The sequence below is a fragment of the Rattus norvegicus genome, chromosome 16, assembly GCF_021556685.1.
Source record: "Rattus norvegicus strain SHRSP/BbbUtx chromosome 16, alternate assembly SHRSP_T2T, whole genome shotgun sequence".
Taxonomy (NCBI): Eukaryota; Metazoa; Chordata; class Mammalia; order Rodentia; family Muridae; genus Rattus; species Rattus norvegicus.
The window spans coordinates 77,310,518-77,338,390 of NC_141549.1; the positions used below are offsets into that span (position 1 = coordinate 77,310,518).

Below are 27,873 nucleotides of genomic sequence, written 5' to 3' on the forward strand. Positions count from 1 at the left end.
TCCTCTCAGTGAGAAATTCAAAGCTCCCAATAAGAACAAAAATCACACGTAAAGGTCTCAGTAAGGAGGAGACTTCTAACTGAAATTGTAAGCACTGGGGGGCGGGGGGCGGACTGCACGCAGTTCTGTTGCAACAACACTGCAGTGCCTTGGCAGCGAATGACAAAGGCATCGGTATCGTTGGGGGAGGGGGGCAGGGAAGAAAACCTATGTTCTGGTTGCTTCTGTTCTCACATGCTGTGCTGAGCCTGAAGGGAGACTTAGCAGGGATTCTCTGGAACAAGAGGCACCCGTTGAATGTAGCGGTTGAAGTCTTCTGCTAACTCACCACCAATGTCTTACTGGATCTCATTGTAACTGTATCTTCTCGTAGGATACAACTTAAAGGAAAAAGATGCTTTCTGTGTCTGTCTTCAGACTCCCACTGGGATCTTGGAATGCATTCCCTCCTGATCAGGGCTGACTGCTGGACCCCTTCCCTTGGTCTGGATGGTTGGGGGTTGGGGCACTGGGAGCAGGAAACCTTATCAACTTATATTTTCTTCTATGCCAGTAGGAGGTGACTAGGTGCCATCAGAACCGGTTATGAATTGTTAGTGGCTTTGAAAACGAACTTCATGAGAAACCCAAGGAGACTTAAACACTAAGGATTGTGTACCCCAGCTTTTCCACGTGGAGTTGAAAGTCTGTAATACTTGGCGATGCCAAGGCCTGGGCTCTGTGGGGGACAGGACCAAGGCTCTGTGCTCCTCTGGTCTTTGACAACCAAAACCAAGCATGCAGTTAACTGGGATCATAGCTGCTCTATGGGTCTGCTACCCTCTTTTATTAATCAACCAGGAATAATGGGGCGGCATTTACTTTCCCTTTGACTCATCCCCTTCTCCTGGTGAATTCCAGTCTCTGCACCCTCCATTTCCTAACCAGCACTGGGCCAGGATGAGCTCCTCCGACCCTTTAATATGATTCATAAGACTCTCGAGTTGGACACTTCCCTGCAAGAATGAGCAATTGTCCCCATCTGTGTATGGTTTCCAGGACTCCCCTCAGGAATGCTGGGGCCTTTTGACTTTGTATTCCTATCCCAGGAGGCTTTTCAGCTTCGGTTTCAGTCTCAATAATCCTAGTGTCGAAAGAAAATCTCTTCCAGTGGGGGAGGGGTGAAGCCAGCTTCGACCAAGCGGGCCTGGGAGCCTTGCTTACTGCTCTCTTAAGCGGTGTTTTCCAGAAATGAGCAGAGATGCATTTCTGTCTAAAACCTTAGATCAGAGCGTGAAGGCAGACTTTTGTGAAGTCAAGAAACCTGTGACTTAGTCTCTGACTCAAATGGATGGAACTGGTCTGGGTACTTCAGAGATTTCGGAAAATCACCTGACACCTCCCCCATCAAGTCCTTGGGCTGCTTCAGTGAATGTCTTTTGTGAGTTTAAACTACTTTTCTCCCAAGAGCCTCTCACAGGGCAGTACCAACAAACCCTGGAGAGATAAGACTCTTCCTAAAAAATTTTAATTAGCTACACCCGAAAGCAAACATTACATCATGAGATAGATTCTTGGAACTAAGCCATGGTGAAGAAAGCTGGAACAGAGGTTGCATCCCGTGACTGGGAAGATAGTGTACAAGGGGCCAGAGAAAGATGAGCCCCAGAGAGTGCACACCACATGGGCCTAAAGTTTGATGCTCCAACCTGTGGCAGCAGGGGAGAAATGGCTTCCGAAAGTTCTCCTCTGACTTGTATACTCCATGTGTGCACACCTGCATACACCCACATCACACACACTAAAGAAAGGGGGCGCTAGAGAGGCAGGCAGAAGCATCATGCTTGTGTGCACTGACCTGGGAGCTAATTGTTTCTGGGGAGTAGAAAACCAAAACAGAATGGGGGTGGGGGGAGGAACCAAGGTAGTAACATGTCGTCTGAGCCATCATCGGTTAAGCCGTTGCTAGGTCAGTAAGAACTGGCTCAGGGTTTTCTTCCTTTGTGTTGCTGTAGTTACGGTCTAGAGAGTAACACAGCTGTCTGCTCAGTCTGTGGTCATAGTGTGGTTGATTTTCCAGATGTGTCTTCCGTTTATCGCCTCCTGGAGCAAAACAGTCATTATGTCTCTGGAGTCGCTAGCATCTCATCTGCAGTCCTGATCGAGAGTTAACAGACCAGGGATGCAGCTCAGTGGCAGAGACCTTGTCTAGCATATGCAGGGTCCCCAGTTCAACCCTCAGTCCTGTGGTGGCAGGTGGTAGCTTTGTGCCAGCAAGATGGCTTGGTGAGTAAAGATGCTGCCACCAAGTCAGGATAATGTGGGTCAAACCCCCAGGATCCACATGGTGGAAGCGAAAAGACTCGGCCAAATACCTTCTAACTTCCGCCTGTGCACTGGGGCACTCATAACTCCCCCACCCCAATAAATAAAACATAGCAGAAGACATATTTTTAAAACTTCACTTAAGACAAAGTGTGGATCAGTCCCCGATCTCTGCTGTCTCTTTGTTGTTTCAAACAGTGAAATTCAGGGTCTCGGGGACCGGCTGCCCTGGATCCACCCACTAACCCCATCTTACCCATTGCATGAAGACCCTCCTGAGTCCTGCTTTTCCTGCAAACCCCTTCTTTTTTTTTTTTTTTTTGGTTCTTTTTTTCGGAGCTGGGGACTGAACCCAGGGCCTTGCGCTTTCTAGGTAAGCGCTCTACCACTGAGCTAAATCCCCAGCCCCGCAAACCCCTTCTTGATCTCACAACTTTGTTCTAGTGAGGTCTCCTTTGCACTGTGACCATCTCCATCCTACTTTATTTCTGTAAATGCCTCCTGTCCATGCCAAATCTCCCAACCCCATTTCTTCTTCAAATTTATTTATTTTTTTAATGTACATTGGTGTGTTGACTGCATGCATATCTGTGCAAGGGAGTCAGATCCCCTAGAACTGAAGTTACAGACAGCTGTGAGCTGCCATGTGGTTGCTGGGAATTAAACCCAGGTCCTCTGGAAGAGCAGCCAGTGCTCTTTAACCATTGAGCTACCTCTCCAGCCTCAGCCCCAGCCCATTTCTACTAGGTGGCACCCAGCATATTGCCTTGGGGGTACGCAGAATTTCTACATGCTGACTAAATGAAAGGAAGTCTTTCAATTGACTCAAAGAAAAAAAGAAAAGAAATTGAATAGATATGCACCAGTTTAAAAGTGTGAAAAATACCTTGGAATTTATTATTTCAGTACAGCATAATACAGAGTTCTAGTAACACAGTAAAAACTAAATAGATTCAAATATAAATATACTAGTGTCATTTCATCGAATATTAAAATCATACAGTTCTCCCAGCCATCTGGAAAGTTTATAAAGAAAAAGACATCTACACTGTGTACAAAGGGATATGCCCCAAGAGTTGAGGATTGTGGGAGGATGGGGAATATTTGATTTCAAGGGCTTTAGGGGGCTGTGGTCTGATCAGCTAACCCCTTCCTTCTCTTGGAGGCCATGCTGGGCCCCTGTGTAACTATAAAAACACATTCTTGTCCTCAGTGCAGACTTTTACTCCTGAAAGATCAAGTTGTATTTCACTGTTGAGACACGATCTTGTGGTTCAGTGTACAAAATAGTGGTCCAGGAAGGGTGGACTTTGGTCTACTTCTCTTTTTAAAATCTTAGAGTTATAGGAAGGTTGGCATTTCCCTGTCATCTCATCTGACAGAACTGATTCTAAAGTCAGACCTTCACCCTTAAAACGTACAAGTTTGTGAAGTACCTGTCACAAAGTAAACTCTGTCTGTGCCTAAAGACTGTCACTCCCTCTGCTGAGCGGCAGCTCAGGAGGACGAGCCTGCGAAGAACGCTTGGCCTTTCAGGCGTATCTTCTGTGGAAGAGGAAGAGGAAGGCAGGTCCTCTGGGTTTAAGGAGCTGGGCTTTCTTTGTCATTGCTTCATGTTGTCTTGGATCCAGTTCAGGTAATTAGTGACCTTTGTGTATATCCCTGGCACGTCCTTCTGCCCACAGCCGAGGCCCCAGCTGATGATGCCCAGTAAAGTCATCCGCTTATCGATCATGCACACCAGAGGGCCTCCTGAGTCACCCTGTGGAAGAGCAGAGATCAGCGGCTTGTACGCAGGGCAGAATGTTTGGAAGAAGGTTTGTATTGTTATTTGTACTTTGATGATTGTAGCCCTCAAAGTACTTGGATCAGAGAGGGAGACTTGAGGCTCAGTTATTTTGATGGTATAGATTAGGCTGTATATTAATCCATCCTGACAAAACAGCATTTAAGAATCTGGCAAGGTCCACATGTGGCCCCTACATATACAGCCACCAAACTAGATAAGATGGATGAAGCAAAGAAGTGCAGGCCGACAGGAACCGGATGTAGATCTCTCCTGAGAGACACACCCAGAATACAGCAAATACATAGGTGAATGCCAGCAGCAATCCACTGAACTGAGAATGGGACCCCCGTTGAAGGAATCAGAGAAAGGACTGGAAGAGCTTGAAGGGGCTCGAGACCCCATATGTACAACAATGCCAACCAACCAGAGCTTCCAGGGACTAAGCCACTACCTAAAGACTATACATGGACTGACCCTGGATTCTGACCTCATAGGTAGCAATGAATATCCTAGTAAGATCACCAGTGGAAGGGGAAGCCCTGGGTCCTGCCAAGACTGAACCCCCAGTGAACGAGATTGTTGGGGGGAGGGTGGTAATGGGGGGAGGATGGGGAGGAAGCCCATATAGAAGGGGAGGGGAAGAAGTTAGGGGGATGTTGGCCTGGAAACCGGGAAGGGGAATAACAATCAAAATGTAAATAAGAAATACTCAAGTTAATAAAGATAAAAAAAAGAATCTGGCAAGGTGACACATGCATTTAATCACAGTGCTCAAAAGGGAGGGGGGTGGATTTCTTTGAGTTCAAGGCCAACCTGGTCTACATATAGAGTTCCAAGCTATTGAGGACCATACATACAGTGAGTGAGACCCGGTCTCAAAAAAAAAAAAAAAAAAAAAAAACAAACCAACAACAACAAAACAAAACAAAACAAACAAAGAAAGAAAACAATAGATAAATAAAAATCCACTAAAAACAGACTTAAAATAACTGTTAGCACCAGAAAAACAAAAACAAAAACTGCTTTGAGCAGGTGGTACATACCTTTAACTACAACATTTAGGAGGGTGAGACAGGTAGATCTCTGTGAGTTTGAGGCCAACCTCTTCTACACAGAGTTCCATGCCAGCCAGGAATATATATTCCATATACAGGAATATATTTATATATACAGGAATATATATGCAGGAATATATATACAGGGATATATATATATATTGCTACTACTTGTAAGTTGTATGTATATATACAGGAATATATGTATATATACAGGGATATATATGCAGGAATATATATATACAGGAATATATATTGCTACTTGTAAGTCGTATGGCTTCAGTGACCTCTGGTTCAAGTCTCCTGATCCGGTGGTTGCTATCTGGGTCTCAGTGTCAGTGGTTACTCTGTGCTTGCACCCCAGCACCTTATTAAGGGGGAAATGTAAGTACCAAGTCCAGTGGACTCAGCACCGAGAACCTAAAAGGCCCTGCTTCCCAGGCTGAAACTGGACTTTTCCCCACATCCTATCCATCTCTTGAGTCCTGGGGTGGGAGTAGGGGTGCCTTTCCTCATCCTACGAAGTAGGCTCACACAGCCCAACACCTTCACAAGTCAAGGGTTACTGATGTCCCTTTACCTATCACTTCAATAGGGCTCACAGGAAATCCTGTGCTAGGTGGAGCTTCCTGTCCACAGACTGGGAAAACTTCCTGCAGTTCAGATCTCTTCGATTTGGGGTGTTTTGGTCTTTATAGTTTTATTCTCTGAAGCTCCAGTTTTGAACCCCAGCATCAAACCCTCCCCTGTGCGCTCCCCCACCCTGTTAAGGGCACGGAGGAGGACCCAGAGTGCCAGGGCACCATGCTTACCTGGCACGCGTCATGGACGTCTTGGTTGCCCCCAGTTCGGGTGTCTCCTGCACACAGCATGTTGCTCGTGATGGTTTTGTTAAACAGATGCTGTGAGGTACAGCGGCTGGACGGATACAGTCTGACGTGAGCCTCCTTCAGCCGGTCAGAGAAGAAAGGAGAGGCTGAAAGAGAACAATTAGGCCTTAGGGTCTCAGTGCTGTTTTCAAGCATTTTAGAAGGAGAAAGCCAAATGTCCCGGTAACAGCTGACACAAATCAGGCTGTCCCCTGTGAGGTTACCCTATTTTACTGTTGGAACCTCCCAACAGTTCTCTAGGGTGAGATCACGCTGGTCAGTAATGCCACCAACGGTTTACTAGATAGCTAAAGGTCATGAGGAATGCCCCGTGTACCACAGGTGCTTGGTAGCCTCTCTCTGCCAAGCAAAGGTCAGGATCAGCCTTCAGCCACACATGTGACACTGTGGCCACAATGACTCCAGACACTGCCAAACGTGGCCTAGGTAGTGAAATCTCCCCAAGTGAGGACCATCCATTCAGCTGTGCACTGTGGTATTTACTCCTTATAGTTTAACCAGGGAGCTGGTTCTGTTTCTACACTGGCAGTGAGAAAACTGAGGCTTAGGAAAATAAAGTACTTCAGCCCGGTCTAATGGTCCAAACCTGTAATCTTGGGGAGGCTGAGATAGGATTGCAAGTTTGAAACCACTCTAGGAAACATCATGAGATCCCCCACAACCCCCACCTTCATAAAATAATACAAAATACACATCTGGTCGGGATCGTCACTCCTTCAAAGGCCACTGTGTTGAAGGCTTGGTCCTAGACCTTGGTGCTCTTTGGAGATGGCAGAGCCTTAGGAAGTGGCTCTGGGAGAAGGAAGTTAAGCCTTTGGAAGAGATGTTGAGACCCAGGTTTGTGGTGGTTTGCCCTGGAGTTATCTTTTTTGATGCTAATTCCACTGCCCCAAGGACAGCTGCCCAGTCACTACTCAGGACTCAGGTGACTTCATCAGAATCTTCTCCCCATTGAATTTGTAAAATACAGGTGAGGGGCAGGGTCAAGATAGAAGGAGGCCTGTCATTGGAGGAGAAGGAAGATGGGCGGGAGAGAGGTTTGAAGGAAGAGGAGGAGACTGGAACGGAAAGGAGAAGAGACAGGAGGGAGAGGGCGAGAAGCCATGGCAGGTGACGTTAAGATTCTGCTCTGTGTTTCCAGGGACTAAGCCACTACCTAAAGACTATACATGGACTGACCCTGGACTCTGACCTCATAGGTAGCAATGAATATCCTAGTAAGAGCACCAGTGGAAGGGGAAGCCCTGGGTCCTGCTAAGACTGAACCCCCAGTGAACTAGACTGTTGGGGGGAGGGTGGCAATGGGGGGAGGGTTGGGAGGGGAACACCCATAAGGAAGGGGAGGGGGGAGGGGGATGTTTGCCTGGAAACCGGGAAAGGGAATAACACTCGAAATGTATATAAGAAATACTCAAGTTAATAAAAAAAAAAAAGATTCTGCTCTGTGTATTTACAGGTTGTTATGAATGTTCTTAAGGGATGAATGGTACTGGGCTTTGTATGTTTAGGTGGGCAATTATATCTTATCAATTGGATCAAAGGTTATTGTGTTGTGTGGTCTTTCAGGTGTAGATTTAAGTGTAATGGAGTGTGGGGCGGCTGGTCTGGGCTGCCTTGGAGTTGGGGTGTGTTTCTGGCTTGGAAACCTGCCTTGGGAACTAGATAGGTAGAGAGATTGCTGCCAGGCTCAGAGAGAGGCCTTCGGCAGTGTGGTAGGGGATGGAGCAGAGCAGGTGAGACGCTTTGCTGACTGAGAATTAAGATATCCAGCAGATATCTTGGGCACCACGGTGTTGGACCTAGCAGGGATAAAAGACGACCCTACTTTTAAAATTTTTTTTAAAAATATTTTTACAACAGCACAGGTTCTTCTTTCACTTGTGAGTTCCTACAAGGTGAACTACTCCATTGCTGTGGGCTCCTCCTGTGATGTGCTGTCCTCCCTCCTGAGATGCGCTGTCCTCCCTCCTGTGATGTGCTGTCCTTCCTCCTATGAAGTATAATCCTCCCTGTGATGTGCTGTCCTCCCTCCTATGATGTGCTGTCCTCTCTCCTGTGATGTGCCATCTTCCCTCCTATGATGTGCCGTCCTCCCTCCTATAATGTATCATCCTCCCTGTGGTGTGCTGTCCTATAATGTGCTGTCCTCCTATGATGTGCTGTTTTTGCCACAGGCCAACAGACTGGGCCAACCGACCGTAATCTGAAACTTCCAAAACCATGAGCACAAACAAAGCTTTCCTTTCTTTAGGTTAATTTCACTCATATTTGTTGACATTGTTAGAAAGCTGAATGAAATATCCAGGGCCCCACAGCTAAGCCAGATGCAAGTCTGGGATTTGAACTCAACCTGTGCAACGCCATCGTCTAAGAACAGACACACCCATTACCCTCCCCCCTCCACTGGATGGTAAAGCTCCTCAGAACATCTCCCTGTCCCCACTTACTGTGCCCTGCACAGTGTCCCTGTGATGCAAGGGGTGGTAGCTTCTCATCGCACGACAGGCGGAGTCCTCGCCTGCATTTTTGTGTGGCAATGCCAGAATTAGGACCAGGACATTTTATGATCACATCCCCCCCGCCCCCCATCGGTGTGACTACCTCATGACAGACAAGAATGGAACAAGACTTCCTGCCACTTACATGCCTCATGCTTGCCGTAGCCAGAAAGCTCACACTCTGTCCAGTCAGGAAGCTGTACGTCGGGGTCAGGGAGGCAGGCAGTGCCGACAGAACTGCTCTCCTGGGCACACTGACTGGAATCTGACCTCAGCTGCAGTAATGCTGGAAGCCAAGAGAGGAGAGGAGTGAGTCGGTGTCAGGGGAGGAAAGGGGAGGGACCAGGGTGTCTGAAAAGAACAGCGTTTTACCGATGTCATTGTCATAAGTGTCGTCATCAAATTCCTTATGGACTATGTACTTTTCGATCTCGAATGTCTGCTCCTCCTCTCCAGGGACCACTCTGTATGTTCTGCCCAAGACCACTTTAAGATGATGGGGTGGAAACCTGGTGGGAAAACAGCATGAGGGTGTTTCCTAATTTCACTTTTAACTGTTTACTGCTGTGGGCTCCTCCCATGGGCTCGCCTCAGGACCTTAGAGACTAGGAAACATACCTCTCTACAAAGCAGTGGGCGGCAGATAGCACCCAGCAGGAACTGATCAGCACCCCTCCACACAGAAATCTCTCTCCTGGAGACCTCTTGTTCTTGACAAAGATGGCGGCCTGCCAAGGGTGTGAGGTGATGTCTGTGAAGAGTCCTCCTTTAATTCGAAACTGAGGCTGTTTGTATTGCCTCAGGCCGCAGGTGGCTGGAGAGGAAAAAAAACGGGAGACGGGAGGGTTCAGGCCTGCAGTGTGGAATCCAGGGCTGAGAGAAATCCACCATAGTTTTCTGTCAGAACCCTGAATTTTCACAGACTACAGCCCTTCCACACGTTGATAGAGAATGATTTAACTGCCTCAGAGATGGTGACGGCTGCAGCTTTCCTTGCTGAGTACAGTGACGTGCCAACGATGACGTGGGTCCTTGGCCTTCCCAATACCGAGCTGCAGGAAGGCAGGGAAACTTTCGCTGAACGTTACAGTGACGTTGGGATTAGACTCCCAGAGCCGGCGCCTTTCTTCTGTAGATTCCTTCCAGTCTGGCCTACGGCAGTTTCTGGGCTTAAGACATAATGTGACCTTGCAGATTTCCTCCTGAGGAGCCCTTCCTTTTCCATCTCCTCAGCCTGATGCATCCTTCGAGGCCGAGTCAAGCCCCACTGCCCCACACGGTTCCCACAGGCGCCATAGCCTTTGAGACCCCCTGGTGGACTTCCTGAGATGAATGCGTCATAATGACTTTGGCTAAGAGTTCGGTTTATATGTTTTAACCTTCCAAGCAGACTCTTTGTTCTTGGAGGAACACTCTGATTTATCTGTGTGTTCATGGAAACTAAGTAATAACCTATTCTTGGGCAATTTCCAAACTAAACGTTCACTTTGGGGACATGTGCCAACCCGAGTTGTCTGTCCCCAAGCCTCTATTGTCACCTCAGATCCCCTGTGTTAAACGGGCTCCACGGGGATATGGAAGTGCGCAGAGCTTGGCAGGCCACATGGTTTCTAGGGCATTTCTGAATAAATGGATATTGAAGTCTAACTGTCACCAGGCTACTAGGGACACATAACAACTGTTGTCCAAGGAGCTCTTTCTCTTCATGGTTACCAGGGCGATCACTACTGTCAACAGAGGTAGCCAGAGAGAAAAGTTGGAGCCTACTGCATTAGGAGAGGAGTGGCTGTGTCCCTTCCTGCCTCCCCCTACACCCCCCAGCGAGGATGCCTGCCACAGCTGTGGTCGAGAAGCCTCCCTAACCCCCAAGGGCCTGGCCTTCCTGGAGGTCCAGAGGTTATAGAAGATCAGTGGTAGTCACAGGAGGTGGCAGAGAAAATAGTGAGGGAGTGAGCCTGGGAGAATGGGATTGACCCTTACAGCATGGGGACATGTCGCAATATTCCCATGTCAGCTTTCGGTCCTTCATCACGTGGCACCAAGGTTTGGCATCCCCATCTGGGTTCCTGGAGAAGGAGAGTATGAGGGTTTTAGTCATGGCACAGAATACTGATAGACCCAGGGCAGAGCCAAGAAGCCAGGGACAGGGGTCCCAAACTCCGTTTGACTGTAGCAGTTCCACCATAGGGGAAGATGACTTCCTTAACCTCCATGTGTCCTATCAGCATTGGGAAGAACTGAAAGCTGCCTACGGAGAGGTTTTTTTTTTTTTTTTACAATGTCACGGAAATGCCATGTGAGGAAAGAACAAGAGTCTTGCTTGCAAATGTATGTATCTTGGGCTGGGGAGATGGCTTATAAAGAGCCTGCTTCATTAGGGGTCTGAACTTCCAGAGCTCACAGAAAAAGTCAGAACTGGGTATGGCGGATCACACGAGAGAGAAAGGCAGGAGGGTCTCCAGGTGAGCTTGTCTATATGGCAAGCCAGAGCTACAAAGAAAGACCTTGCCTGAAAAAGGAAAACCGGGCATAGCAGCCTGCTCCTGTAAGCCCAGTGGGAAAGGGGCTGGGGCCTCTGGGGTGGAGAGCAGGTCTCTGAAATTCATGGGCCAGCCTGGTCTAATGAATTAGCATCAGGTTCAAAAAGAGACTGTCTCAAAGAAATGAAGGTAGAGATAGATGGATAAAAAGATACCCGATATCAAACTCAGGCCTACACACTCACACACACACACACACATACACACACACCACATTCACATATACGCATGCACACACACATACATACACACATATACACACGCACATACACACATATGCACACATACACACATATACACATGCACACACACACATACACACATACACACATGCATGCACACACACATACACACACATATACATACCTACACACACATACATACACACATACACACATGTTCACATACATACACATACATACACATATACATACCTACACACACATACCTACACACACACACACATATACACACATATACACACATACACAATACACATACACACATACACAATACATATACACATACACATACACACATACACACACATATATGTACACACACCTGTGTATATATACATGTACCTCCACCCATGAGCATACGCACACTATCAAATACACACATACCTCGTTCTACCTTGACCAAAAAAAACAAAAAACAAAAAAAACCCAACAAAGCCCATGAGTCTTAGAAAACTAATGGGTTTGTCTAGATAACATCCGTTATCTTTTATACAATGCTTTACACTGAATCTTTTCCCCGCCCAGTATCCCAGGCCTCTCTGCTGGGACCTGACTCCCTTAGACCCCATGCTACCTACCGGCAATAATTGTGTCTGCCCAGGCCAAGTGCCTGGGAGTTGGCCCTCCACGCTGTGTAAGTCTTGCCTATCAGGATCATGGAATTCCATGGGAGGCAGGAGGCCTTGGATGTGGTAAAGCTGTGGGTGCCACGGTAAGTCACACCTTTTCCAACATAGCAGTCCTCAGTTGGTCCTGGAACAGAATATTTCTCACTTAGGCCAAAGTGGTTAAACGTTGATGCAGCAGTTGCAGGATTTCGGTGGGAAAGGGTGCTGGGAAGGGCGACAATGACAGTTCATGCAGTCGGAACCAGGATACTGCGACGGGGCCATGCTAGGCTGCCAGCCTGCTTTCCTCAACTTTGCTCTGCCAACCTTGCCCACGTCCATCTACCTGCCCCATCCTGTCCTTGTCACCCTCTTGTGAAACTTGACCACGTTTTCCTGTCTGCTTCACTACAGCTGAAAGGTATCTGTAAAGTTATCTTGAGTCTTGACCCCTAATGTTGACTAGATGAGGAAGGGGTCAGCGGGAGAGAAACTGTCACTGGTACTGGGAACCTAGCCAGGGCTACTGAAGCCATGGATCTTGGAGGAGCCTACAACTGCTACTTCACTAAACCAGCATAAACCCTAAGTGCACTGACTATTCGTCTTATACCCAGACATAGGTGTAGTCCTGACCCCTCCCTAAGGAAACAACTCTTCAGAACAGATGGAGGTCATCACAGGAAGAAAACCACAGCGAGTCAAAATGAAGGGCTCTGGGGAGCAGTCCCAGCGGATACAAATACCGCACCTAAGGCTCAGGAATCGTTTTGGAAGATGGGGTAGAACGATTGTAAGAGCCAGAGGTTCGGGGAGCTTGCTATGACACTGTGTCTCGTGGGAGTGTCAGAGGCTACACCCATCAACTCTCACCTACGTGACCGCCTCCACACAAGCTAAACAAGGATGAGAACGACAGACAACACCAAAGCAGATGGGGAAAAGCCTGCAAGGTCTCAACCCAGCACAAAGAACTGCAGGCAACTAAGGAACGCTGAGTGGGAGAGACAGTCTTCCCAGGGAAAAGCACACTGATTGGTTGTGTAATACCGAATGGTCATCTCTGAAAACACACAGCCCTGCATGATGACTAACATTATACAGACTGAGAAGGCTATATTTAGGAATATATACATATATACATGAATATAGGAATGTGTGCATATATGTATGTGTGCATGTGTTTGTGTATATGTATGTATATATATGAATATATAGGAATGTGTGCATATATGTGTGCATATGTTTATATATATGTGTATATACGAATATATAGGAATATGTGCATATATATGTATGTGTGCACATGTTTATATAGGAATATATAGGAATGTGTGCATATATATGTATGTGTGCTGGTGTTTTTATATATATATATGTATATATATATATATCAACAATGAAAAAAGAGGCCATGAATTTTTAAAAAAGCAATAAGGTATATATGGGAGGCTTTGGAGAGAGGAAAGGGAAGAGAAAAATAATGTAATTATAATCTCAAAAATAAAAGAATTAATTTTTAAAAACCCCCAAAGAACTAGAAGCCACAGGTTTGGCCTCATCCTCTGCTTACTAGAAATGCTATTAATGGAAATCAGGGAATGAGCGCAAGGCTAAACTAGCACTAGGTGAGAAGCCTGGTTGAGCATTTGAGCCTTCTGACAGCTCTTCACTCTGCAACGGCTGCTTTCTTCCTTGGGCATGAAGGGACTATTCAGGAGAGTTCGATTTACACTCCCCGATGCTTCTCTCATGGAGATACTACAGAAGAAGGTGCAGGGTAGCTGTCACTCACTGTGGTGGCTTTAATCGGCTTGGCCTACAGAGAGTGACACTCTATTATAGAGGTATGGCTTTGTTGGAATAGGTGTGGCCTTGTTAGGCCCCTAGTGCTCAAGCTCCACCCAGCGCAGAAAAGACCCTCCTCCTGGCTGCCTTCAGATCAAGATGTAGAACTTTGTGCTCCTCCAGCGCCATGCCTGCCTGGATGCAGCCATGCTTCTCACCGTGATGATAATGGACTGAACCTCTGAATTGTAGGCCAGCCCCAACTAAATGCTGTCCTTTGTAAGAGCTGCCTTGCCTTGGTCATGGTATCACATGCTGTTCACAGCGATAAAACCCAAACTGAGACACTCACCCTTAGGGCAAGCCGGCGTGCTGCAGAACTCCGTGGTATACTTCCCTGCCTTAAAGACATAGCACCAGGGCTTCACGTCTCGGTCTGGGTTTCTGAAAAATCAGCCAAAGAAGATGAGTGAGGGCTGAACAGGAAGTCTCCCCTCCTGGCCCAAGGATGAGACCTGCTTTGGGGGGTAGAGTTAGTGTATCTTGGACTGGACACTGTCAAGTTTTACGATGCTGGGTAGAAATATGGCTTCATCCTGCTCTTTATAAGGAAGTGTGTGTGTGTGTGTGTGTGTGTGTGTGTGCGCGCGCGCGCCAAGTTGACAAGAATATACAATAAGTGCCTGTGTGTCAACATGGCTGAACTGTAGTCTCAGGCATGTAATTAAACTGTGATCCGGGCACTGCTATAAAGTTGTTTTGTAATTGTAGTTAATATTCACCATTAGTTGAGTTTAAGTAAATTATCCTAGACAAGGAAGGTTTACTTGTCTAATCAGTTTAAAGTCTAAAAGCATCAAGACAAAAAAATGGCAGTTCCTGCCTGCGTTCGCAGCCTGCTGGTCTACCCTACGACTACAGATTCAGATGTCTACACAGAGATATGAACTGATGCTTTCAAATCAAATGGATCAGTCATTGATATATGAATGCTATTGATATATCAATTTATGTATATGTGCATGCACGTATTCATATGTGTATACATTTATCAATTCTCTACCCATCTACGTATGTATCTATGTATGCATGTATATATGCATGTGCATATATACATAGCTGTCTACCCATCTACCTGTCTATCTGGAAAGTGTGATTGATTGGCCAGGTCTTCCCTGAATGAAATCCATTTTTAGCAGACTTCCCACCCTGTGGAAAGTCTGTTTACCTGCAGTAATTGTGATTCCCAAGGCCCAGCTTGATGGCATTTGGCCTCCTTGCACTGTAGGGCTTCTGGGACAGGGCACTGCTATTCCAGTTGATGCATTCAGCCCCATTTTCTGCTGTGCTCCATGTGCCTCTGTAGGTGATGCCCTGGCCCTCGAAGCAGGTTGCTCTGGTATCTGATAGACAGAAGGACACCAAAAGGCTCTCAAGGGATCCTCTGCCTTCCCTCAGCACAGTGGAGAAGGCTGTTGCTGAAACTGCTGGTCCTCAGAGTGAGCTGGGTGGACTTGGTCACTAAAAATACTGCTGCCAAGCCAGACTCCGGATTGACACTTTAGGCTCTGACCACTGGGCCCAACAGTGTTATTCTCTAAATGACCTCAGCTCCCCTTCCCTGGGCCCTGCCCTCAAGCACGTATTTCCTTTCCTCTTCTGGTCCATTTGAGAGCTGGAATTTCAGAATGTCTCTCACACCCACCCACCAAAGCACTTACCTATATCACAGCGTTTCCCAACAAATCCGTCAGGGCACTGGCAGACGAAGTCAGAGAAATACAGGGCCTGCTGACACGTACCCCCATTGAAGCATCTCGGTTCACTGCAACCTGTCAAGTGCAAACAAGAAGACCCCTAAGTACTTTCAAAGCAGCTCCGTGAATAGCAGAATTATAAAAGTAAAAGTGTTTTAATGTTGGCCTCCATTCCACAGTCCACAGCCTAAGTAGCCCCCCAACCTTCCTCCCCTGCCCCTGTCAACTACAAAGCTTACATGTTATGCACCATCTCACATACATGAAGTGGACACAGAGACTGGACCGGTGAAGCCACCCCTGCCCCGCCTCAGCTTTCCCGAATGCTTTCACATTTGCCTGGACAGATCCCGCCCAAAGCAAGCTGAAGATCTGAACGTGCTAGGAACCACAGAGGAAGGGTTTGGGCCCTGAGTCTGAGCTCAAGTGCAAGGCCTCCCTCCGTGAGAAGCTGGTACGTACTTCGGACCGGCACCGAGTGGCACTGTGCCAGGCCGCTGTTGCACCGGCAGTATTCCACCCGATTGCCTCTGAGCATGGGACGTAGCCATGACTGATGCTGTTGGTAAGTTGTCTGAGTCTGTTCATCTCTGCAGGTCGCTGAAACACAAAGCAGGTTTGCAAAAGTGAGAGAAGAGTCATCTACCACTCCTGGCTCTGATGGCGGCATGCAAGGAGCCCTCTGGACCTCCAGGTTCTCTCATGTGCTCTACAGTGGCACTGTGGTGAGGCCTAAAGCAATGGAGATATGGGGATAGTAGCAGATACTACAGACACTGGTGAGCGCTCAGCCCAGGAACACCTAGAGGACAGGGCACCTATGCACTCCCAGGCCTGCTGGGGGTCCTTCGGTGGCCTTCAGAGAGTCATCTACCTCGCCATTTTCTCATCTCTGTACCAACGGCTTTGAGCCATGTTAGACAGTGCCCCAGACTGGCCTTGAATTCACCATCCTCCTGCCTCAGCCTCCCAAGGGCCAGGACTATAGACACGGACCACCCACACCCAGCTCTAGGTCACCAGCTTTTATCTCCAGCCAGCTGGGTCTGCTGACCTGCAAATAGTGATGAGGCAGGCATTTTCACGAAAGCACTGGAAGATCTCCCAAGGATCCTGCAAGCAGGTGCTAGGTGGAAGGCCAACCTCCCGACAGACAAAGCATTGTGAAGCCTGGGACTGCCTCCCCTTCACCACTCACCTCTGTAGGACCGAGCTCCTCTTCTGAACCTCCTGTGTATTCCCTGCAGAAAGACCAGAATGGAGAAACGGTCAGCAAGGGCTGGGGAAAGACCAGCCAGGGTCTTCCAGCCATGTGCTACCTACTAAGGAGATAGCCTTTCTTACCTTTTTGTCAAATACCTCTTTTTTACATATCTAATGCCCATCCCTGCCCCTGAAGAACTTCTTGCACAATCGAAATGCTTCCTATCCATGTCGTCCAAGGTGGCAGACGCTACTCTCACATAGTCACAGACTGCTCAAAGTGTAGCCAGTGTGACTGACAAACTGGAATTCCGATTTGATTTAGTTCATTTTAAACTTAGGTCTTGATGCATGGCTAGTGGATATGAGTAAAGCTACAGCTCCTGGTCCCCTTCCTGAAGCCACTGGGTTCTCGCTTCTCTAAAAACCCTGTGTCAGAGCATTGAATATCCTAATGCTAAACCCTAACCCTAAACCCTAACCCTTAATCCTTTTTTTTTTTTCTTCTTTACGGAGCTGGGGACTGAACCCAGGGCCTTGCGCTTGCTAGGCAAGCGCTCTACCACTGAGCTAAATCCCCAACTCCCCTTAACCCTAACTGAGTTCAGGGTGCACGTCCCACAGCTCAGATAAGCTTGCCCAAAATATCGTTCTCTGTGTTGAGGTGAGATTTTGGAAAGTGGGTGCAGCTTCTGTCCCCTGTCAACTGACCTACTTCTTTGGCTCATAATGCCTGTCTTCTCTTAGTTCCCTGAGGGTGAATTCAAATGCATTTCCCCCTGGGCTGACTCCCAGCCCCTATGTAGGCTCTTTTTCACTGATCTTCACCCTAGTCCTGGATTCTTTGAAGCCTCTATCTTAAACTTGTGACCTTCCTGCCTCGGCCTTCCGGATGGTGGGAATGCACGTGTACACTGCCACACTCACGCACAGACACGTTTCCACAAAAGAGTTCCATAACAGACATTGAAGCAGGGAAGGACAGGGAGGGACACAGTGCTAAGAACGGCTTTAAGCCAGAGACATGGCCAGATTCTACTTCTGGGACTCAAATCCTTAGTATCCTACCCACAGGGGAGTGTGTGCTATGCGTCTGACCATCCCTGGATACTTGCCCCACCCTGAGGTGCTTGGAAGCATGAAGACTCCTGGCGATACCACCAGCATCTGTAAGTTTGGTGGCCCAATGGGATGAGGCAGGGAGGTGGACCCACCTGGTCAGGCAACGTGAACACCACTCCACAAAGCAGCAGGACGCACAACAGCTCTCCCTTCATTTTGCTCCCCGTTTCCTCCGTGTCCCTTAAGTTTTAGAAGACAAGTAAAAGCAATTAAGTATGTGATGTGGGTGGGCAAAGGACCCTAGGACATCCAGGGCTGTCCCTTTATTTCGGGTGACCCTTCCAGCTTTGACTCTTACAGACATCGTCTGGAAGATTTCACCCGCATCTGTGTCTGTCTAGAGTAGAGATAAACACTTGTGTGTGTGTGCACGTGTGTTGTGTATGTGTGTGTGCACGTGCACGAATGGGTGTAAAGAGTGTACAACAGCATTGTATTCACTGCTTTAAGGGTTAAGTATCCAGCTCAGCGGTATTCGGCATGTACAAACCGCGATGAACTCATCCCACCATCCCTTCCATTCCCAGAATGCTATCCCTCAATCATCAAAGACTGGCGCTCTCTGTTCTCCCGACCCTTGGCCACCACCATCCTTTCTGCATCTGTGGCTTTGACTATTTGCCCATATTATAGACGAGGATTCATTAGAGTGATATCCTGAAGGGTCAGCCACACTGTAGAATTCTTGCCCTTTTTGAGGCTGAACAATAGCCCATTGTTGGCTGAGAGCACACTCTGCCGGTCTAGCAATCTGCAGATGGAGAGCAGCGGCTGCTGAAAGTATCTTTTCCCCAGGGATTCCTGTGGGCTGCCGAGTAGGGGCCATCTCTGGAGCTTCTTGGCCTCTCAGGTACCACATCACCTGGACCTGGCTTCCTGAGAAGGAATGGCTCCCCTAGGCTGAGCTAGAAGCCACAGTGCTGTCCTCTCTGACTCTCAGAAGTAGCAGTAGGGATTCTATTCCCTGCACATCATGCTGCCTCGTCAGCTGCCTCATAGCCCCAGCCTTGGTGGTCATAGTGGATTAACTGCTGCTTCTGAGGCATGGCCTCCTTCTTCCGTCAAAGGGAAGCCCCCTCCATGTTGGCCCCAGTTCCCTCTGGAATATCTGACTCCTTTTATGTAGACTGAAGAACAGATCTGCAGACACTGTCTGGACAATGAACTCACATCGCCCTTGACCCCCGATCCAATTTCTACTTGCCTTCCCTGTGATTTCTGTTTTTGGTCTGAAAGTAGGTTAGTTGGCCTGGTTCTTTTGTGGTCTGGCAAGCCCTCTCACTCCCCCATCCATGACATGAAAGCAGGACTTTCCTTGCCCTGACTCATTTCCCTTCAGTCACAACAACTCTGGTTCCCACCACTAGCCACTTGGGGCCCCTGAGCCCACTGGCTCAGAAGTTACTGGGATCCAGGGGGCCATCTCGTCTGGAGCCAGTAGCCTCTGGCTTCTCTGAGTTTGAGATCCCTTCAGCTTCAGGATGGAGACAGAAAGGGGGTGGGGGGAGCTGAGTGGGGAGACTACTAATTTCTGGGTTCATCTGGGGCTGCTGGGAGGGAGTATGGAGCTATAGGGAGAAGGTAGGGAGGTCAGGCATGGGGGGGGGTAGAACAAAAGTGATCCAATGGGAAAGTGCACGATGGGGTGATGGAGGAGGAGGAGGAAGTAGAGTCACTGTGGAAGGAACAAAGAGCCTCAGAGAAAGGAGTACAGAGCCCTAAGGGAGAACACAAAGAGAGGGGGGTGCTGGGGAAAGGAACAAAGTAGTTCTGTGAGAAAGTGAGGGTCATGCGCTCACAAGAAGTTCTGCCCTGCTGGACCTGCCCTCCTGAGTATCCCTGCTGCCATGACAGGGGCAGAAGGGCTCCCAGGGTCTTTGCTTACTTTGACCTGCCCCTAGCAGGGTAGCCTGGGGCCTTTGGAAGCCTTTCTCCACTGGAGGGCCATCTGGGCTAGCACCTGTCTGCCTTTGGCAATTCCAGAAGGAAGCAAGTGGCCACGGAGGCCACCCAGACAGGACGGGGAATCTTCTCGTGGGTGACTTCCCCTTTCTCAACTTTAACTTTTCCCTTTCCCAGGTTCCCCCAACATTCCACTTAAATTCACCCTTAATTCCTCGAGTGGGATTAAGTTCGGATGCAGGTTTTCTTGTCTTTGTTACCTGGCGACAGTGAGACAGGAAGAAACTGAACACTACTGCAGAAGTGGTTCAGAGACTCGGCCCTCTTCTTTTTCAAACCAGTCAGCCCATTCAGGGGCGTCTCCTGAGTCTTTGTTCGAGACACCTTCTAAGTTCCTGGGGTTGTGTTTGCCCCTCTAAGATAGGATCTGGCTATGTAGCCAGTTTGGTCTTGATGACAGGGAAACTAGTCCAACCCTATTTCAGCCCCTGGAATGCTGGGTTTCTTGGTTGCTTTTCTATTGTGAAGAGACACTGTGCCAAGTCCAAGGCAACTTATAAAAGAAATCGTTTAGGGGTTGGGGATTTAGCTCAGTGGTAGAGTACTTGCCTAGCAAGTGCAAGGCCCTGGGTTCGGTCCCCAGCTCCGGAAAAAAAAAAAAAAAAAAAAAGAAATCGTTTAAGTGGGGGAATGGGTTACGGTTTCAGAGACTGAGTCAGTCTGTGGCCGGCATGTTAGAAGGCATGGCAGTGAGCAGGCTTGGCTCTAGAGAAGTAGCCGAGAGCTTACTGGGAATAGTGTGGGATTTTTAAACCTCAAACCTCCACCCCAAGCATTCAAACCACCACACAGGGATTGGGGTTACAGGAATTCCCCACCATGCCCTGCTAACTCAAGACTCTGTAGATGTCAGTTACATGCAGAGCAAAAAGTACATCGCGGGGGCATGTGCGGCATCTTCCTCTTCCCAAGACTCCATCAGCCGCATTGCATCATGGGAGGCCCCTTCTCACCGGATGGATGGACAGGAGCTCAGAGGCTAAAGCCTTGTTACCTATCTCTGTCTGGGCTTTCGAAGGCTGGACCTTGAGCCAGTGGTGGTGAGTTGCACATAAGCAATACATAAATAACTACCTCTTCCCACACTCCAGGGAGACAATCAGAGCAAGCTGCTCGATGGGCCACGTGGCCTAAGAGGATGACAGGGAAATTAGTCACATGCCGGACGAAAACCAGAGCCATTCCAAAGCGGGAGAAAGAGAGGGAGGAGAACCTCCTTCGACTTTGTGGGGAGATGTGGTTGGAGAGGTCACGGGCAATGCTGGGACCAGAGCTAAAGTGACCAGCAGAAGTGCGGACCGAAACTCAAGGCCCACAGAGTGGGGGAGGGGAGGCTTGACTCTGTAGACCCTGGGAACCCAACTAGGGGTATTCATGGGTGCTCATGGCAAGGCCCGTGTGGGGTCTAAGGACTGTATCTGAGGCTGGCTTTAAGATACAAATACGCTAGTTACCCCCTTGCCTGCAAGTGAGGTGGGTAAGGGAAGAAGATATCGAGCTTGCTATAACTGGCTCTCCCTGGAGACAGACTATTCCAAGAGCCAAGAACAGGGGCCATTCTGAGAGAGTGGGGATTTTATAAGAGGCAGGACACCTGGGGGCACGGCACTTGATGGATACCAGGCAGTGACTGCACGGTTCTGGATCAGACAAAGCTACTGGAATACTAATAAGCTGATGGAAAGAAAGCTTTGAAAAAGGCAGGTGACATGGCCCCAGGGCCTTTGCACAACCCTGTCCTCTTTACATTCCTCCTAAAATCATCCGCCGTCCCCCCTCCCCCAACAAATTCTGCGCTTGGGAAGGAACCGTAATGACTCATTCACAGAAAGGAAAGGTGGTTGAACAAAAAGATGAGTAATGATACTGGGAGAGAAAATGAACTTCCAGAAAGGAAACTCAAGCGGCTAGACTCTTGGAGCCCTCTTCCAGAGCGAGCTCTCCCACTTCTGTTGTGACATGAGTGGTGACCTGTAAATGGATAAAGTGCTTTCACTCATAAGCCCGCCATTGTTCCATATATTGGAAAGCAATTTGCGACATAGGACGTAGATGCATGTGCAACTGTATACATTGGGCCCAAGGTTGTGTGCCTGCTATGCTGTTGTTTAGTTAGATGTTGGTGGAGAGAGGGACTTAACTTTGTACTTGAACGAGGGAGCCAACAAGTTATAAGAGGCCAGAGCCAGACCAGGAGAGGCCACTTAGAACCCCACCCTGCTGTCAAGTTTTGTACTACGTGCTAGATTGTACTGCTTGTGTCTTTGCTAAGGACACTTGGGGTTCTTATTGCTTTGCTGAAACCATGGAGATCAGAGTTGGAGAGTCAGGAACAATAACCCTAAAATAACGCATGGCCTTGAAGCCACGATTCCATTCACATTCAATCATCACAGCCCAGAAAGCCAACCAATTAGGAAAGTCTTCCAGACCCCTGTGCCATCAGACACGTTTCTAGAATAGCTTAAGAGGTGAGGTGAGTTGCTTTAGTAGGAATTGGGCCTGGGAAAGACAGGGAGTTTCCATAGCTGCTCAACTTTGGGCCCGGCTTGGAGGGACACACCTGGAACCCTAGCACCCCTTAGAAGCAGAGGGAAAAGGACAAAATTTGAGCTCAACCTGGTCTATCCAAGTCCAGACATACAGAGTGCCTCAAAGAAAGGAAAAATCAGCTCGCCTTTCCCTGTCCTGGCAGAGACGACCCCACCTCCACCCCTGCCTTCTAATGACAGTTCAGCCTATGGTTTGATTTGTCTCCTTTTGCCAAGAGTGAACATAATTTAAAGAAGCCCGCTGAGCAAGCTATGCTCTACTGTTGACCTAAATTCCTAACCTTTAGTTTATTTTCGTCCTACACGGCCTTATCGTTTGGTTTGGTTGTTTTGTTTTAGACAGGATCTCCCTCCTCCATAGCCCAGGCTGGCTTAGAACTTGCTGTGCCCTACGGGCTGGTCTTGAACTTTTGATCTTCCCGTGTTTGTTTGCCGAGTGCTGGTATTGCAGCTATACACCACCACACCCAGCTATGTTCACAATATACTACCATGATATAAGAAACTCTTGGGCTCATGAGATGGTTCAAGGGGTTAAGGCACTTGTCCTCAAGTCCAAAGCCCTGAATTCATTCCCAGAGACCCAAATGGTGGAGAAGGGAGTCAGCTCCTGCCAGCTCTCCTTTAGTCCCAAGTGTTTGGTTTCCAGAAGCAATTTTTAACTTCTCAAAAAAGTAACTTTCCATAAGGCCAATGCTTGTTTTCTCATTCCCATTTTGAACAGAGTGCTTTACAAGGAGAGAAGAAAGTTTTCCTTCCTTGCTTCCTCCTTTCCTTCTTCCTCCCTCTCTCTCTCTCTCTCTCCTTCCTTCCTTCTCCCCACACCCCTCTGTCCACTGTCTCTGGTTTTTTATTTGTTTGTTTGTTTGTTTTTTGATACAAGCTCTCATGTAACACAGGCTGGCCTTAAGTTTGCTACGTAACTGAGGTAGCTGAACTTCTGAACCTTCCAGACCCCATCTCCCAGGCGCCTGGAAAAGTCTGCTTCTTGATATACTATGATCAGTCACAAGGGGGTGGAAGATGAATTGAATCGAATCAAATCCTTTCTGCTGTCCCCCACCCATCCGAGGAGGTATAGCATTCTTAGCATGGAGGCACGACTTGTGTTTAAGCTACGTGGGATTATCCTGCAACCACCACCATGCTCCTTGTGGAATCTCCTGTTCTACCTCGCGCTACATGATCTAGTTGTCTGGAAGAAGTAAGTAAGCAACTGTCTGTTGGTTGTGGGTTTAGGAAGTGTATCCTGCGTCCTCTTGGGATAAAAACAAACTGTGTTAGTGACTTCATATCCTTCTGGAAAAGAAAAAAAAAGGGGGTTTGGCAGGGGGGAGTTCAGCCAGTCAGTGCCATGAAATACTCACTCCAGAGTCTAAACAAAGGGAATCTGGTATCCATCCAATCTCCTCAACTCCTTCCAGTCCCTAAGGTAAACACCACCCTCTCCAGATGCAATGAATTAACAATGAAATAGGTTGGCAATTCCTCAGCCTGTCTCTGATGCTCGCCCTCTTGAATCAGGAGGTCACGATCTGAAGTGTTCGCTAGGTCAGTCCATGAATGTATCTGAAATTCACCAGCCTTTCTGGAACTTTCTGGATCGTTCTGGAACGTTCTGGAACGGCACCACACCAGCGAGTAGATGGTCGTGGATGAAAGCCAGGTACTCAGCAGGGGTCTGAATGCCTATCACTAGCCTGATGAGTTTTCAAAGCACCTTACATTCATTAATTACTTAAGGCACCATATCTCATTTTACAGCTGTGAAAACAAGACAGAACTTCAAAAGCATTCCTTGAGGCGGTGGTTTGTGGACTGACACCTGCCTCCTGAGCTGGCCGAGCTCTGGGCTCTTCCCACTAACTGTCTGCATGATCCTTGCTTGTGACTTTTTTATTTTTAATTTCTGGTGCTATGGATTGGACCCAGAGCCTTGCATTCGCTAAGCACATGCTCAACTGCTGAGCTACAACTGAGCCCTACTGGTAACATTCTTAAGCTGCTTCGAAGAGAGCTGGCGTTTCTTAATGCTAGGAACGTGACCCTTGAACTCTCAACTTGGACCCCCCAATAGCCACTTACAGGTCTGGGTGGTCTCAGTGCCTCTCTGAGCCTTAGTTTCCTGGGCTTCCCCATGAATTAATCCCTTCCATCTTGTGTATTTTTTTGAAAGCTAAAGAAGCAATCCTTACAAACCCTGGAAGCCTGACGGGTGGCAGGTGTGCACTAGGCTTCACGAGAATGCCCTCGTCAACAGGAATCAAGTTTGTTTGAAGCTACTGATAAAGAAGAGGTACCAAGCTCTCTGGGGTGGGGGTGGGGTCCTCATGGTCTTCAAGGGTTATTGGCAAATCCTTTTTCCTAGCTCACAGGACATGATAGAAAATGCCATGCTCTTCACCAGGGTCAGAGAGCCCCATGGACAGGAGCACTTATTTCCTGAGAGCAGAGTGAGATCTTGTATCCCATTTTTAATCTGTTTCTCAGGGGCTGGAGAGATGGCTCAGCGGTTAAGAGCACTGTCTGCTCTTCCAGAGGTCCTGAGTTCAATTCCCAGCAACCACCTGGTGGCTCACATAACCATCTATAATCAGGTCTGGTGCCCTCTTCTGGCCTGCAGACATACATGCAGGCAGAAAGCTGTATGATGTATACATAGTAAATATATAAATGTTTAAAAAAATCTTTTAAAAAAAAAGTTTTAATCTGTTTCTCTTCTTTGCCTTTTCCAGGCCAATTTATGCCCCACAACAGGGCCTCTGAAACGCTCTGGGAATTTGGAATTAGCAGTTGACACATTTAGCCACTTCCATGGTCCTTAAGGTTGACGCTAACAAGATATTTGCTTCCACAGAATAGGCTTTCAGTAGAAAAGTCTACAATGTGTGGGACCAGCCTAAGTCTGCAGTGATCATTTCAGAGGCTCAGCATGGACCCAGGTCTTTAGGGCAATCCCCAAAGAAAACTCTAGAGACCTCTCTCTGCTGTGCGTCTGGAGCACCCAACAGCCAGTCTATATAGCTCAGCTAGACCTGTCAGTTACAGGATGTTGGCCAACGGCTTGGCAAGCGCCTCTGAAGACACCCAGTTCTTTATGTATTGCATGAAGAACAGCTGGTTTGTGTTTCCTGGACAGCTGACACAGCTCTCCTGGGCTGTGCCTTCAAACACGCCAGAGAAATTTGTGATACATGACCAGCAATCTGCTTCATTTGCTTTTTCCAGTAACCAGGAATCGAGTTTATCTCACCTTGTACTCCTAGCTATAACAGTTTGTCTCCCAGGCATCGTGAAAGCAGTTGGGCCAATATTCAAGATGATGGTGCTCGACCAAGGTTTTGTGAATCTCTACCTGTAATTTTCTCCTTCCCTCCCTCCCTCCCTCCCTTCTTCCCTCCTTTCTAAAACAAGATCTCACTTACCCCAGGCTAGCCTTGAGTTTCTGATCTCCTTGCCCGCATCTCCTGAGCACTGGGGATCACAGGTGTTCACTGTCAACCCCAAGTTTATGTGGTGCTGGGAATCAGGTGGAAAGGCTCTCTGCGAGCTCCTTTAACACTGCCAACTAAGCTGCAACCCCAATTCCAGCTCTGACCTATTTATTACACGGCAGGCTCAAAGCTGCCCTTCGCTCCCTCGTTTAGTTGTTTCCTGCATTATTTTCTGCCACTCAAGAGAAAAGAAAAGAAACAAAAAAAAAACTATTCTGAGACAATAGACACTCAGTTGCCGTGCACAGATTGCACTACTTCAGCTCAGACCGCAAAAGGCTCCCACTCACAGAGACCGGCTGTCTCAGGGACCGGCGAACCTTACATTGTGAATGGCGTTAAGCCCAGTACTGTTGTTGATAAGCCGTGTTGATGTAGCCTCCACCATTAAGACTGGAAACAAGCACATACACATGCGTTTCACCTTCAAACCCTCACACCAGTCTTTCCAGTCCAAGAACCCTGCAGGCAACTCTGAGTCACTCTCTGGCCTTGGCTGAGCACCCTGCTCAGTGAGCGTCTTAATGTGTGCAGCTCGCTCTTCCTTCAGTCCCCAGCGCCTTAGCGGAAGCATGGATGCTCCTCGGTTCTTCCTGGCTGCATCGTGCATCCTGGATCTGGGAGGAGGCAGACCAGCTGCTGTATATCTCACAGGAGACTTCCCAAATAATCTGGGCTGTCCTGGAAAGTCTGCCCTAATCCAGCTCGTCTGGGGGTGTGCAGCTAGTACTCCCCTTCCAAGATACAGGCTGGCTCTCCTGAAAACACTTTAGGTGGAAAGAACAGGGTGGGCAGAGGGACGATTTACACTTTAGTGTTTCCAGTATCTGGTCTGGGACTGACTGTGATTTAACTCTCACTGGCTGTGCGCACTCAGCCTGCCACTGCCCTGCACAGGGTCTGGGTCTCCTGGAAAATTTCTAAGTGTGTTTTTCTGTAAGTTTACTCCAGTTGTATTTGTGACGTGCTCACAGGATTGAAAATACCCACCACCACCACACACTCACTTTTTGTGTATGCCCCTGCCCCATTATCAGCTGCGGAAGAACAATGCATCGTTCCAAACCGGCCACCAAGTAAAGCTTCCCCACTGCATCTCTTTGCACTGAAGCTTGCCCTTAGTTATCTGCGAGCGCTGCATGCTTTCCTTCCACCCCCACCCCCACCACTCACCCAGCCTCCATCTATCCTCCCGCTGTCTCCGAGGTTAAGAAAATAAAGGTCCTGACAGACTCCAGAGAGCCCTTAGACTTTTCCTGCTGCAGCATGAGAAAGCAAACGCAGCCGTGTGTGATGAGCGAGGGGTGAAATTGACTGGTAAATCGTAGAAAGGATGCGATGAACTCGCGAGACACCAGAGGTTTTGCATCCTAACCCCCAGCAGTAACGAGAGGTTCCTAAAAGTTTCAGCTTTTCTCTGCCAGCCTAGCGAAACATGCTGCCCACGCAAACGCCCCTCCTTGATACCCAGCCTGTTTTTTAGTGTGTCCCTTGAGGTCAGAAGGCAGCCATACGATGTCTCCGATGTCTCCGCTCTGGAAGGCAGCTGGATCTAGTTACTGCCCGTTAGTACGGCTCCCATTGTCCGTTCGAAGAACCGGAGTCGTTCTTTTTACTTTCTCCCCTTACTGTGCAAGCAGAACTTCTGCAAGAGACACCTCTCTCCCACTCTCTCCCTCTCACCGCAGCTTACCCGGAGTCATTGCAAAGAACTGTCCCTTCTGTGTGGATGATGCTGGCTGGTCCGCTTTCTGCTGAACTACAAGTCTGCGCTTCCATTAAGCATTCCCTCACTGCCTCAGTTTGGCCCCGAAGACTTTAAAGGGACAGAAGAAGAGCCGGCTGTTCGATAAAGGCAAAAACCCAACTTACCGTGCCTTGCTTGCTTCTTTCCCACTCTCGCAGGGGCTTCTCCTTGGCGCTGAGCTGATTAGCTCCCCCGCAGGCTCTGTCTCCCTGGACAGCTCAAGCCAATTTTAAGGGTGAAGGAGGGGTGGGGCCAGAGGTTCTTGTGGGCGGGGTTTCTCCTATGATGGTGGGTGCCGGGTGGACCGGGCCAGGGGAGGAAG

At 48.3% G+C, this 27,873-nt stretch overlaps 2 protein-coding genes across 2 annotated transcripts; one reads left to right on the top strand and one right to left on the bottom strand.

Annotated features, from left to right (window-relative positions):
* Positions 1 to 27,873, top strand: part of Erich1 (glutamate-rich 1) — a gene marked incomplete at its 5' end in the record, with an annotated part of 52,793,804 nt that overhangs the window by 46,439,958 nt on the left and 6,325,973 nt on the right.
* On the bottom strand, positions 3,171 to 27,782 carry Plat (plasminogen activator, tissue type). Of its 2 annotated transcripts, none has more exons than XM_087587554.1 (14): positions 27,498 to 27,782; positions 17,889 to 17,976; positions 16,670 to 16,712; positions 15,934 to 16,071; positions 15,436 to 15,546; positions 14,943 to 15,117; positions 14,067 to 14,158; positions 11,897 to 12,071; positions 10,517 to 10,602; positions 9,155 to 9,350; positions 8,909 to 9,045; positions 8,682 to 8,822; positions 5,961 to 6,124; positions 3,171 to 4,066 (listed from the first exon to the last, which is right to left on the bottom strand). In XM_087587554.1, exons 1-14 carry the CDS (start codon positions 27,581 to 27,583, stop codon positions 3,908 to 3,910), a joined length of 1,791 nt encoding a protein of 596 aa, XP_087443680.1. In that variant the 5' UTR covers positions 27,584 to 27,782; the 3' UTR covers positions 3,171 to 3,907.

Coding starts and splice junctions, on each gene's coding strand:
- Plat (XM_087587554.1), bottom strand. CDS start 27,583: ATGGAAGCGCAGACTTGTAGTTCAGCAGAAAGCGGACCAGCCAGCATC. Junction 15,547..15,933: donor CCACTCGGTGCCGGTCCGAA/GTACGTACCAGC, acceptor TGCACTTGACAG/GTTGCAGTGAACCGAGATGC. Junction 9,046..9,154: donor GCCCACTGCTTTGTAGAGAG/GTATGTTTCCTA, acceptor TTTTCCCACCAG/GTTTCCACCCCATCATCTTA.